The 13,554-nt window shown below is 42.8% G+C and overlaps 1 protein-coding gene across 3 annotated transcripts in view; it reads right to left on the bottom strand.

The window, feature by feature from the left end:
* HEPACAM2 (HEPACAM family member 2) overlaps nt 1–13,554 on the bottom strand; it is a 48,970-nt gene extending 35,416 nt beyond the window's left edge. For 2 of the 3 annotated variants that reach the window (XM_084860465.1, XM_084860466.1), the window contains exons 1-3: nt 13,462–13,554; nt 2,980–3,330; nt 1,175–1,459 (exon numbers count right to left, since the gene is read on the bottom strand). In XM_084860465.1, coding sequence (XP_084716591.1) covers nt 1,175–1,459; nt 2,980–3,330; nt 13,462–13,540 — 715 coding nt within the window. In that variant the 5' untranslated portion in view covers nt 13,541–13,554. Of the gene's footprint in view, nt 1–1,174; nt 1,460–2,979; nt 3,331–4,937; nt 5,086–13,461 lie in introns of those variants that run through there. The other variant, XM_084860467.1, reaches the window with a different exon arrangement.

Below are 13,554 nucleotides of genomic sequence, written 5' to 3'. Positions count from 1 at the left end.
TTTGATAGGGATGTCCATTGCTGGGAAATCCGGCCCTGTTTGGGCTTGCTGGATTTCTGAGGCACCCCTGACTAGGCTTGTTTTTCCGAGCCGAGCCATAGGTTTCTTCCTGAAATCTGGGAATGTTTTCTTCTTCTTCTTTTGCATAAATAGCAATTTGCACAAATTTCATCTGCAATTTGCACAAATTGTGCAAATAACACCCCAAATTTGAGCAAATTACACAAATGTCTATTTATACAAATTTTTAAAAAATGAAAATCCACAAGCTAGCCTTACTCAATGGAGATCAAGTTGGGCCAGCTTGCAGGAAACTGAGCCAAAGTCCGGGGGTTCCATCCCTGGACAGATTCTTCCAACATCCCTACCATTTGGCCACCGTGGCTCTCACTCTTTTCTAACTGCTCTCTGTCATCCAATCACTGTCAGGGTTGGATCGGAGTCCATAGAGCCCCAAAGCAGTTCAGATTCTGAGGAAGAGATAGAAACTGTGGGAGAGGAACCCGCACGCTGTTCAGAGGTGCCGCCGGAGGAAGAGTCCCTCCCTGCTCACATTCATAGAATCATAGAATAGTAGGGTTGGAAGGGGCCTACAAGGCCATCGAGTCCAACCCCCTGCTCAATGCAGGAATCCAAGTCAGAGCATCCCTGACAAATGGCTGTCCAGCCTCGTCTTGAAGGCCTCCAATGTGGGAGAGTGGTAGTAACCCTGGCAGGCAGGGGAAGGGACAACTGGAGCTTTGGGACGCTAGGTGCCGGTGAAGGGACAAGCGGGAGAAGGAGGGCACCAAGAGGAGGCACTCAGCCCACTTGGCGCGACATCAACAGCTGCACCCCGATGCCCCACGGGAAAGGGGCGGACTTTCGCCTCCTAGCTCTTAAATCCAGAGGTTTCCCGCCTCTGTCCTCCAAACGGAGATCAACTGATTTCAGTAAGGCTAGAAACCTCTGGTAGGCAGCTCTCTAAAGTTTCCCTCGTTAGGCTCATGCAGTTACCATCTGTAAGGGTCATTAGGTTGAATGGAAATAAAGCCTTGGAAAAGAGCCCTATTGTCTGTGTGTTGATTCTGGCTACTTGAGGATTTCAGAAGGCAGCAAGGGCGCTCCTGACAATCACATAATCACATTCAATCACATAATGTATACCACATATATATATATTTCATCTACTCACAATATATAGTTGGCGTGATCATGTCACTCTCAATGGCACTGATCAGATTGGCTGCTAAACAGCTGTAATTCCCAATGGCTTCTTTAACGACAGGAACAATTGAAAGTGTGTCTTTGTTTACAGACAAGGAGTAATTAGTGCTGGCTTCAATGGGAACTCCATTTTTCATCCACTGATAAACAACCCGTGAGCCTTTTCCCACAATACATTTCAAAGTAATGTTCCCCTTTCTTTCCACAACTCCAAAAGAGGGTTGAGAGTATATGATTGGCTTTGTGACAGGAACTGCAGTATAAAAGATATCAGATATTATGGTCAAGGTATTTCTCTTCTTTAAACAGAGCAATAATTTGCTGTTCAGGGGACTGAGCATGTGTCAGGACTAGCAGGGACTGCATGTGTGTACCCCAAGAGGTGGTTGGGAAAAGAGGGTGGGACCTTCTGCGGAAGCCCAGAGGGCTGGACTGTGATCCCAGGAGGGCTAGATTCGGCCTGCACGGCCAAAATTCCCCACCTCCTCCTAAGGGTTTGCAATTCATATCAGGGCTGTCCTCTGGTGAAGGGGCGATGGGTTAACTCTTTTCCTTCTATGCCATTTTCTTGATTAAAATCACTTCCCCCACAAAGCTGCTATTTGCCCTATTGCAGTCTTGATACAATGGGTGGGGGTGGAGGCGAGGGGAGGCACAGCTATTAAAAACAAACAAAACGGCAGGCAATCCTAGTCACATATCTTCTACATCACATTAAGTTAAGCTCTAATGCTCCAAATACAGTTGTTGTTGTTGTATTATTATTATTAATAATAATAATAATATGGCAACGTTACTATTTAGTCTTCTTTCCAGAAGGAGATTTGAATCATCCATTTTTTAATGCAAGAATACATTTAGGCCTGGTTTAGTTTGCACCAGAGCAGAATAAGCTGGCAGAATCTGTTACTGAACTGATAAGAGTAGACTGTACCAATTCAGACTGCAAGTGGGGGGAATGCTCCCCCATAGGGCAAAAAATGAGGGGTGGGGCAATTCAGCACACCAGTGGAAAAGGTTCAAGCCAGCCGGCTTCCTGCAGTGTTAATTTTGTACTCTCTGGGACTGTGTATTTCATTATATAAAGTGGCATTCAAAAGTACCACACAACTATATGAAATGGTACCACTCATTCTACCACAGGGCCATCTACACGGCACCGCTTCAACATGCACTGTGTTGTAACTGCACAGCATTGCAGCTGCGAAGTAGCTTCTGCTGCGGTACACACGCAATTTACTGCGGACTTCTCCAATGGAAAAATCTGCTGTGCCCTGACACATGGCTGTTAAAGCGAAGTAAACTATGGCAGTCGTGCCGCTCTTTTCTTTTTTCTTTTCTTTTCTTTTCTTTTCACCATTATATTTAAATGTGCAGCCACATGAGGGTGGGGGTGCGACTCTTCGGATTTTAGTGGCTGTTTTGTATTTTAGGGGTTCTTTTGTGTCTGTCCGTTCCTCTTTGGGGGGAATCTGGAATACGTAACAGTTTTCCCCATTCTAAAAGGCTGAAATGCCTCTCCTAAGGCTCAGTTACTGCCAATAAGAGCTTTAAACTACATTATGCTGGATTTTTGTGTGTGTCTTTGGCCCCACCCTGTTTGCCTTCAACCCTGCCCACCACTGGAATGCAACCCCTGGGAGCGTCTCTAAAATTGAATTCAGCCCTTGAGCTGAAAGAGGTTTCCCACCTGTGTCCTAGGAGACCCTGGCCACAAATCTTCTGTGTTACATCAAGTTGCACCATTAGATTCCACCATTTCATGTTACTTACCATCAACAGTAACTTGAATCTTTTCACATGCTGTTGTTGTCCTATTTCCATGGATATTGATTTTGACAATATAATTGCCTTCATCACTTATATGTAAAGATTTTATCAGCAAGGATGCATTCGGAGGTGTAAGTGTAAATTTGTGCCTATATTCCAAGTCTGGGACAACTGACTTATTTACAGAGATAACCAGATATTTGGGGGTTGTTGGTGGCTTCTCAAACACCCATATTATCTGGATGTCAGAAACTGTAACATTGAAATTATAGTCAACTGGGAGAATGAGTGACTGCCCTTCAATGCCATGGATCGTATGTGATGGAACTGTCAACTTTAATGCGGAACAAATACCTGTAGGGGGAAAGAAGTAATAAAAATGGGAAAGATCAAAATTTGAAATGCAAGTAGGCAATGAACAATGGCTGGTTTAGGCATTATTGTAGGAAGATGCAACATGTCTTAAAACTTTTAGGGACTATCCATAACTTAGGGAGCAATCCTATGGCTGCTAGTCAGCGGCTAGACAGCCATAGGATAGTCAGTCCCTGGGAACCGACCTTGGAGCCCGTGCTCTGAGGTCTGTTCCTGGCATTCCCGGGGGTGGGCTGGGGCGGGGTGGTTGGAAATGCCGGTACGACACATCCTATGTGTCATCCGGTCACCGCTTCCCACGCTCCGAGGTCCTGAAGCTAGACAGCCAAAATCAGCTGTCTAGCCATGAAAGCAGGGCGGGGGGAGCGAGGAGGAGATCCGCTCCTTGCCACTCCTCCCGCCCTGCACTGAATAAATGGTCGCCCCCAGGCTTGGAGGTGACCATCAATCCGGATAGGATTGCTCCCTTAGTATATTATATTTGCCATAGCTTTGAAACCTCTTCCCTGTTGTTACTATTTCTCACTTGAACTCCCCAACACAGATTTTAATATAGCAATGTATAATACCATTTATTACCTATAAACTACGCCATTTCATTTTTAGATATATTGGGTTGGATCTAGAAGTTAGGCACACTTTAGTCCCACTGAAATCAATGTGATGTTAGTTGTGACATTGATATCAGTGGAATTAAAGCATGATTAACTTACCCAGCAATCCTGTGTATGTTTATTCAGAACTAAGCCTCGCTGTGTTCAATGAGATTTACTCCCTAATAAATGTGCTTAAGATTGCAGTCTGGATCCAACCTAGAAAGCTGACTAAAAACAAGTAACACAAAGTAAAACTTTGTTAAGTACACAATAAAAAAACTTGGCACTCTGTAGCCTACAATTTAAAGAATGTAATAATGAGCAATAACTAATCATGATGGCTGTATAATTCCTTATTAATCATAACAACTTTTATATGCTTCTATGACTTTTTAAGTTTACTTATCCTGCAGCCCCAAAAATTAATGAAAACCACTATGGGTATAAAAATAAATACATTCTGCGTAATTATCATGCTTTCTGTGGGCCACAGAAAGACTTAGCTGATGACAAATTGAACCATCAAACAAGGATAAGACAAAATGGAAATGAACAAGCATGCCTATATCTGGTAGACCACTGTAACAATATCAAACCTATCATCTCTTGGCCACCTTAAACATTATAGGAAAAATAAGTTTCCATTTGTCCAGTGTGGGTTTCCACAGTGATTGTGGTAATGTGTGAAAGAGTGACATGTGTCTCAATAACAAGCGTCTGGCAGCTGTGATTGTATGCTTGGGAGTATGCTTTCTATGTCAAGTCAAATATTTATTGTTTAACCAGTTAGGTTATTGCAAGACATGCTTAATATATTTGCAGACATACACATTGGGCCTATTCACATGCGCACAGGAGGAGGGTGGTTAGGGTAACTACAGAGGGGGGGTTAGTGAAACCACAACACATGGGCCTGTCACAATACTGGGAACCACGCAACACCATGTGGTTCTGCTACCCCCCCCCCCCATAGTTATCTGGCGAACTTACTGGAGTGGTTAGCGTGCATCCTGATGTCTTCTGCAGTGTGAATGGGCTCCTGGTAGCTGCTCCAGCATCCCGAATGGCTGTGTGAACATAAAGTCCACAGTGGCTAAAGCGTTGCCTGCAGTGGCAGACGCTCTAACCAGCAGACTCTATGGTCACAGCCTGGAAGTCCTCCAGAGTCTTTTTAAACCACCGGGGAGCCCGAAAGATGGCACAGTAAGCCTCCCGGCCCCTTAACCCTTTTGCCAGGGGATGGCTTAGTAACCATGGGGAATGTGGTTTTCTCCCCCCACATGACACACTAAGCCACTGTGGTTATTGGAAATTCCCCAACCATCATGGCTTAGCGTGATGTCTGAACAGGGCCATTCCCTTTACACACTATAGTGTTTGCTGTGTGTACACATGGGAATTCATGTTTCTTGTAATGTGTGAAGCAACCCTCAGTTGAAACCCAAACTGATAATTTTAGAATAGACAGAAAACATGACAATACATTGAGAATGTGCCATGACTCATAGCAACAATTTTTGGGATTAACCTCAACCTTAATTTATGGACGAACTACAATTCATAGTCATCAAAGCCACCAGTCCTGTCCCTACTTCCTGATCTAGGCAGACAATAAAGACAAGAACATCCAAAGAGTGTATATATTGGTATTTTTTAAACAATTTAATCAATTTATATACCACTTACCATATCTAAAGATATCTCTATGTGGTTGCAGATATTATAATACATCATAATAAATACAAAAACGTATATTTATATGAATGTACTATACTCATAAATTAAGTTGCAACTAAGTTTCATAGTGCCATGCTTTAAGGGTCAACAGAATTTTTAATTTAAACCAAAAATATTATACATGCTCCCCTCTTCCCTGTATTGGATCCCCCAGAGCAGAAGCCCCCCAAAGGCTTTCAGAACTCAAAGCAGGTGGCCTGTCTCTCTCAGTACAGCAGGGGTGGGGAACCTCAGGCCTGGAGTACCAGTCCAGCCCTCCAAGGTTCCCCAGATAGCCACACCCCTTTCCTCCAACCACCAATTGTTTGGTGGTTTCCCAGGTTTTGTGCACTTTTTTCCCTTTCTAAAATGTTGAAATACCTCTCCTAAGGCTTATTTACTGGCAGTAAGAGCTGTATATGCTGATATTTTTTCTATTTCCCCCATCTATTTTTCCTTTGGTCCCTCCCATCACTGAAATGTGGCCCTTGAGAGCTTCTATGAAATTGAATATGGCCCTCCGGATGAAGGAGGCTGGCAACCCCTGCTGTAGAGAAACTTAAAATGCTATGAGCAAATCTGCTTAGACGTGGAGCAGTATACAAATATTGTAAATAAATAACATTATAAATACTTCTAGTCACAGTAATATTTTCAGAGATCTGTGTGAGTAGGTGAATACCTGCTTCTCACGAAGAAGATACAGGGCAGTAGTTTATGAGCCAAAGATATATGCTACTATAATGGTTCTCTGTAGTTCCTCATGACTTTTAAACCTGTCTTAGTTACAGCCATGGAATACATCCAAGCAAATAACAGTTGAAAAGGAACCCTTTTGTTTTCCTGTCAGGAAGGGAGGCGCTGCCTGCAGGTGATGTAAACTTGTTCTCTCTGAATATAGTCTGATGGTTTATTCAGGTATAATCAGCATGGGAGAACTTGGCCAGAAGGAAGTTGGAATTAGGGAACTTGCTGATATACAACAAAGCACCCTTGTTTTATCTCTTTTTATTTGTTATGGGAACAGAGTTAGGAATTAAGACCATTTTGAGAGCTATGCTGGAAAGTGGTGGTATGGCGGTGACTGACAGATGGACGGACACACATCCTTTTTTATTATTATAGATGGAGCATAACATCCATAGGTCATCTGATAAAGAATAAGAGGTTTTATTCTGGTTTTATTCTGGTTGTATTGTTATACTCTGGGTTTAATTTTTTATATATTTTATATTGTTTTATTATGTGCTCCTTGGTTTTAATTTTTGTGAACCGCCCAGAGAGCTTCGGCTATTGGGTGGTATAGAAATGAAACAAACAAACAAACAAACAAGAGATCATAGTTCTATCTGTCTGATAACCTAACCTAACCTAACCTAACTGACATCCCTTTTAAGTCCTACTTCACCACCAGACTCTTTCTTATTCCACTCTCTTCTCTGTCTTCCCCCCAACTAAATGTCACCCTCACATGACATTCTCTACCTGTCACTCTAACTCCACCCACCATTCCACTTCACTCTCTTGCTGTTACCCATTCTTCCACTCCTTTCTCCGTTACAATTCAGACACATTCTTGTTTTAAGTCTCTGCTTCTGGTGACTATACCCATTTGCAGCATTACATCAGTGAAGATGGAGCTGAGACCATGCAATGATTTCAGTGCAATGATTTCAATGGACTCTTCTCTAGCGATTACAGAGTTTCCGGCTCAGTTGTTATATTATACATAAGGAGCGAGGGAGCAGGCAAAGGGAACATCAGAGCCTGTTCCAGTTGGACTGCCCCTCTTTTGGGAGACGAGGGGGTGAACAGGGCCATCCCACCAGCCCTGCTGACAATCTACCTAATTCTTTTTTCTCCCCTCCCTATTGCCTTTTCCTTGTGTGTCATGTCTTTTTTTAGATTGTAAGCCTGCGGGCAGGGACTGTCTTCTTTGTTCATTGATTTTTTGGCTGAGGAGCGGGATAAAAATACAATCAATCAATCAATCAATCAATCAGGCTGTAATCCTAAACAGGCTTACTAGGGAGTAAGCGCTATTGAACTCATGGAACTTACTTTTGATGAAGTATGCATAGGGTCACATTGTATGAAGCTGTAATCTTGCACAGTTAAGGGCGCAATCCTATGGGGATAGGCATCCGCCTCCGAACTTGGAGGCGACTGCCTATCCAATGCAGGGCAGGAGAAGCACGGAGGGGATCGTCCCTTCTGCGCTTCAGCCACCCTTCGTTTGTGGCTAGACAGCTGATTTTGGCTGTCTAGCCGCAGGAAGGCGGAGTGAGGGAAGCGGCTCCTCTTCTGAGCGCGGAGCATGGGGCCATTCTGAGCTGCCTGTGAGGCAGCGTGGGAGGGGGGAAGGTTATTATTATTATTATTATTAAATTTATTAATCGCCCATCTGGCTGGTCACCCAGCCACTCTGGGCGATGTACAGCATACAATAAAACAGTTTAAAACAATAAAATTCTACAATAAAAACATTTTCTAAAATACCCTAACCCACCCCAAATGCCTGCCTGAACAACCATGTTTTTAATGCACGATGGAAGCTCATTAAAGGGGGGGCATGGCAGAGTTCCCTAGGGAGGGAGTTCCACAGAGTGGGGGCCACTACAGAAAAGGCCCTCTCCCTCATCCCCACCAATCTAGCTGTCCTGGCTGATGGGACAGAGAGAAGGCCATCCGAGGCTGATCTTGTTAAGCGGCCTGTCTGGTGCTGCTGGAGGCGCTCCTTAAGAGCTCTCTGGGAGCTGACCTCAGAGTGTGGGCTCCGAGGTCGGTTCCCGGAAACCGACATATCCTATGGCCATCTAGCTGCTGACTACTGACCATAGGATTGCTCCCTACGCTGCTTACATTTCATTGGTTTCGTAGTTTTATTTCTTTATTGTACTTGCAAACCACCCAATATCTAAAATTCCCTGGGTGGTGTAAAATACATTAAAAACATACAGTACATTAAAACAAAAAATAAAAACAGCACAGAATAAAACCAAGATAAAACCACCAGCAAAGAATAAATCCATTGCAACATCATAAAACCAAATTACAACCAGCAGCAGAGAGTACTGAAAGCATAAAAAACAGTTGTTAAAATGTCTGGGTGAGTGAAAAAGTCTTCACCTGGCATCAGAAAGACCGCAATATAGACACCAGGCAAACCTCTATGGGGAGAGCATTCCATAATGGGGTGCCACTACAAGACCCTCTCTCTTGTAGCCACCCACCTTGCTTCATTTGGTGGGGGCACCTGGAGGAGGGCCTCAAACAATGATCTTAATGTCTGGGTAGGTAAATATGGGAGGAGATGTTCCTTCAAGGAACCTGGCCCCCAAGCAGCCTATGTGCAGGTTTGCATCCTTAGTTTTTTCATAAGATATGGGCATGAGCTGTTGCCAGCCCCACTGAAATCACCTGGAGGCTCTGGAATACATTACTTCATATCTGCTACCATTTGAAAATGCAAACGAAGGAAATACAGGCTCATCCCCATAGCCCTGATGTCTCCATGTTACTTGACCCATGCTTAAAGTAAATCTAATCAAAAACTAGGAAAATACTTCAACATTTATGTTGAGATCCTTCTCATGCTAAAAGCATTTCCTACTCTCAGTTTTTATGAGTGAACACTGGATCCAGGTTTTCTTCTTCTCTTTGAATGTTAGTGATTAGTAATTAGTAAAGGAGTACATTGGGTGTCAGGTCAGATCTGAAGTTTTACAAGATGATGTGATTTCTCAGTTTACCTGAGGTCTTGCAAAGCTTGTCAAGGAGCTGAACTTTCTTGCCTTTGATCTAGAGTTCACCTCTTGGAAGACACCAATGACATTGCAGGAAAGACCGCATCAAAGCTAGAGAAATCAGATTTCAGGGAGGGAGATCAGCCGTAAAAGTGGGTATCTCCTGCCCAAAGAATGAGAGTTGGGAGAGCTCTCAAAGACAGCCACATGTTATTTCTCAAAAGGCTGCTTCTTTATCCATCTTGCTGACAAGAGAGTATGTCTGTGAGGTGAGATCATTGCCTAGATGGTGTTCTACAGGAGGAGGCTTTTTTTGTACATTGTTTTTACTGATGAAATAGCAAATTTAGTTTTGAAATAGCAAATTTAGAGCACAGGTCCTGACCTCACAGTCCAAATTTGAAATCTCAGCCCAGCAATTTATTCTCACACTGGATAGCCTTAATCAAGTCATTGTTTCTCAAATTCAGCAACCCCCACTCCATTTGTAATATCAGGGTTAATAAGATTGGCTTACCTCATCAGGGTGTTGTAAAAAGATGATTGAGATGTGACCCTCTTAAGACCTCAGGGAAACCCTGTGCCCCCTTTTGCGTCAAATACACCTTTCTGACTTAAGAAAGGACCATGTTTAGATATGCTTAATCAGTAGAGATCAAGTAATCTTAAAATCTAGTTTCAAGACCAGTAAGGCTGTGAAGCGTGCTATGGTCCATGGGGTCATGAAGAGTCGGACATGACTAAACGACTGAACAACAACAAAGGCTGTGAAATGTAATAACTATATAATGAGCTTCCTGAGCAAGCCACATACTTCCTTTGCTCCAGTTATCCCCCCGAGGTCAGTTTCTTTGTCTCAGGTATAAACAGGTATAAACAGGCTGGGGGATCCTTCACTCGGAGTTTTTATCCTGCGATTGAGATTACTCCTCACAGAAGTTTGCAGGCTCTTTACATGGTGCAGTGATCATCCCAGGCATCTCCTGCACTAAATGCTCTTTGTTCCGTTTTTAAATAGATTGCAGATAATGAACTATCAAATTACCCTGTTGTGTTCTGCTTCTGTTCCCTCCGTCAAAAGAGTTAAAGCGGCAAGAAGAGGAGTGAGATCAATGAAAGATAATGGAAGGCTCAGCTATGGGGGAGACGGGGGAGGGGAAGGGGAAGGAAGCGCGTGTAAAGGGAATCAGTTGTGATCCTGCATTTAAAACGGAAGTAGAAAGCCCTGTTTTAAATGCAGGATTTTAGGCTGGTGTAGAAATGTCCTGGGTTTCCCCAAAGTGACCTCCAAGTGGAGCTCAGACTGCACTTTGCTTCTATATCTGTCTTTAAGTATTAGTAAGCACAACACCACCCTTGTTGACTGGAAACATCCTGCCGCTATTTTTGTTTAAATAAAAACGGTGACATCATATTTTGAGTGTAATGAATAAACTAAGGTATCCATGGGAGTGTCCTTTCTATTTTTTAAGGACTTTTCAGAACATGTTATAGTATCACAATTCTAAAATAAACCCGAGTTTCATTCTCCATTGTTTTATATGTTTCTCAATCAATGTAGAGCTCAAAGCTGAGTAGAGCAGAACACTATCAAATAAGAATGCTGGTGTTTTGCTCCCATTTTCCACTGGTATAGCAGAATAAACATAATTTAACAGAAGTAGCAAGTGAGCACTGTGCTGTTATTAGTGCCAGAGGGCCAAGCTTAGTGTTGTGGGATGCAGGCTGGTTAAAATGACCCCTTAGGATCCCTCCCAAGTCTAATTCTTAGCTTTTAAGATTCCTGTGAGTAGAGTTCCCAGTGCTGGTTTCCCTGAGACAATGCCTCCTAAGACCTGTATCCAGTTTCATAGGTGAAAGGGTGACCTACCAATGTTGGTAGGTCCGTCTCCTCCGCCCAACCCTACTCCCGCCTGCCACTCACTACTGCTTCCTTCTCCTCCGGCTGTAGAAAATTAACAGTCCCCCCGCCTAAGCCCCTGAGATGTGGGGGGTGGGGTGGGGAGGCTGTGTCATTCAAAATGAGAAGATCATTTTGCCATGTCCCCAGTCACCTCTGGCCTGCTGCAAGTTGCGGTTGAGTGGAGTACATGATCCTCTCACTTCAAGCGGTAAGGCTTCTCCAGACACCAGCACCTAACTGTGGGGCACTTTGTTAGCTTGGCCCATCCCAGAGCAGTCACGGTAGACAACCTAGTGTTTAATTCACTAGTGTGCATGTATGTCATTTGAAGCTTGAAGCCAAATGAAAGCTGCTTTATTTATTTGTTTAATTTCATATCCGTACCGCCCAATAGCTGAAGCTCTCTGGGCAGTCCACAGAATGACCCGAGTCCTTCTTTTATAGTACTTTTGCATTCATCTTACACTGGAGACCTTGAGACAGATTGTGGGTGGGGAGATTCTGATGGTGTGTTGCCAACCCTCTGCACAGACAAGCGAAAAACAAAAAGTCCCAGTTGGGGTTACAGAACTAGTCCCATGGTGTTTGTGCATATAAGGATAAAACATGTCTATGAGCCTTTCTGTATGACTTATGCCACATGCAAATGCTGTTAGTATGAGACAGAATGAGGAAGAGAAACCAAATGTTTGCTGTAGCCAATATAGATTTAACATTCATGTTACAGAGCTGTTTAATCCAAAACTGACTGAAGCCAACTGAACACCCCCAGAAATTGTTTAAAGACTTATTATTCTGAGGATGTACATATTGATGCTGGAATCATCTGTATGGCAATAATTGTGTCTATTGCACATGGAACCAACTTGGGAGCATAACATAAGATAAACTCATTCCATTGGCAGGGTAGAAAGATAAGGTAGGTATTATTTGGGAAAATTTCATAAAAGTCAGAATTCCAGTGGTGACACACCCTGTGGTATGATGGTGAACCAGCTTCCTTGCCCCACTCCCAGTTCCACATCTAGTGCAACTAACACTGGATGTGAAAACAGGTAAATCAATTTATATCATATGAAGATAATATGTGCTTGATCTGCCATCTTTTGAACCCACAGCCAAAACATCATAAACAACAGATTCACACTTATGGATTTTAATGGAATAGAACTTCACCATACAGGAAACATGTAAAAGCATATGGGACATCAAATTTATCAGTTACAAGGACTGCAAATTTTAAAAGATTAATCCTTAATTACTATAATAAATATTACTACTGGGAAAGCATATGCATCTTGCTGAAGACTGATCTTAGGAACATTTTTCCTAAATATTCCTTTATTTATACTAAAAATTAGAATAACTAATAACTTATAATATTGTGTTAACTTATAATACTGTGTTACTACATGTGGTACCCTGAAGACAAATAAAATCATTTGCACATGTTTTCAATATGGCAGAAGGAATAATTGCTAGGCTACATTTTCATACTGCTTTTCTAACCCTCCTGAAACATTACAGCACAAGCCTGTAAATGTCTATCAGAAGTAAGTCTCATGAATTCAATGGGGCTTACACACAGGTAAGTGGGTATAGATTTATTTGATTTATACCCCACCTTTCTAACCCCAAAATGCCACTCAAGGTGGCTCTCAGGAACTCCCATCTCTAGTCTCCTTTCAGCCCCTAGCTATACTCCTCAATTCCTCCTTGTTAACTCCACTTTACTCCCCTCAGAGCATCCCTCCCCATTTTCTAGGTCAGGTTCTAGCACCCTCAAGACCCCCGCAAATCCTCATTTGCTTTTCAGCCTCCTAAGTCACAAACCCCTCAATACTCTTCTTATTACAACCTCAGAATTTCCCTCAACAGGACCCCATCTCTAGTCACAGCCCCAGACTACATCCATCCCATACTCAGCATTGAGCATAACATCAACACAACGAATTGCAGTGTCTGTCTGTCTGTCAGACTCTGTCATGTGTGTGTATGTCTGTGTGACATATCTAGATAGATCAGCTATATTTATGGATAAAATGTTCTATACTAGTTGAAAACTGACAGTTCCTGACAGGTTTAATATCTGTAAAGTTACTGAAACTAAAACATTCAGAAGTATGAAATAAAGCCTTCAGGAGCTTACCTAAAAGCAGAACATAGATTTTGCACTGCAAATCATAAAATGTGGTGCTAAAGGGCTCCATGAAAGCATCCTGTCTCATGCAAATGCCCCCTT

The sequence above is a fragment of the Heloderma suspectum genome, chromosome 5, assembly GCF_057233095.1.
Source record: "Heloderma suspectum isolate Gila_16-S chromosome 5, 16-S_ref, whole genome shotgun sequence".
In the NCBI taxonomy this organism is placed as follows: Eukaryota; Metazoa; Chordata; class Lepidosauria; order Squamata; family Helodermatidae; genus Heloderma; species Heloderma suspectum.
Note: the sequence above shows the minus strand (reverse complement) of the source record. Positions and strands in the feature narration are given on the sequence as shown.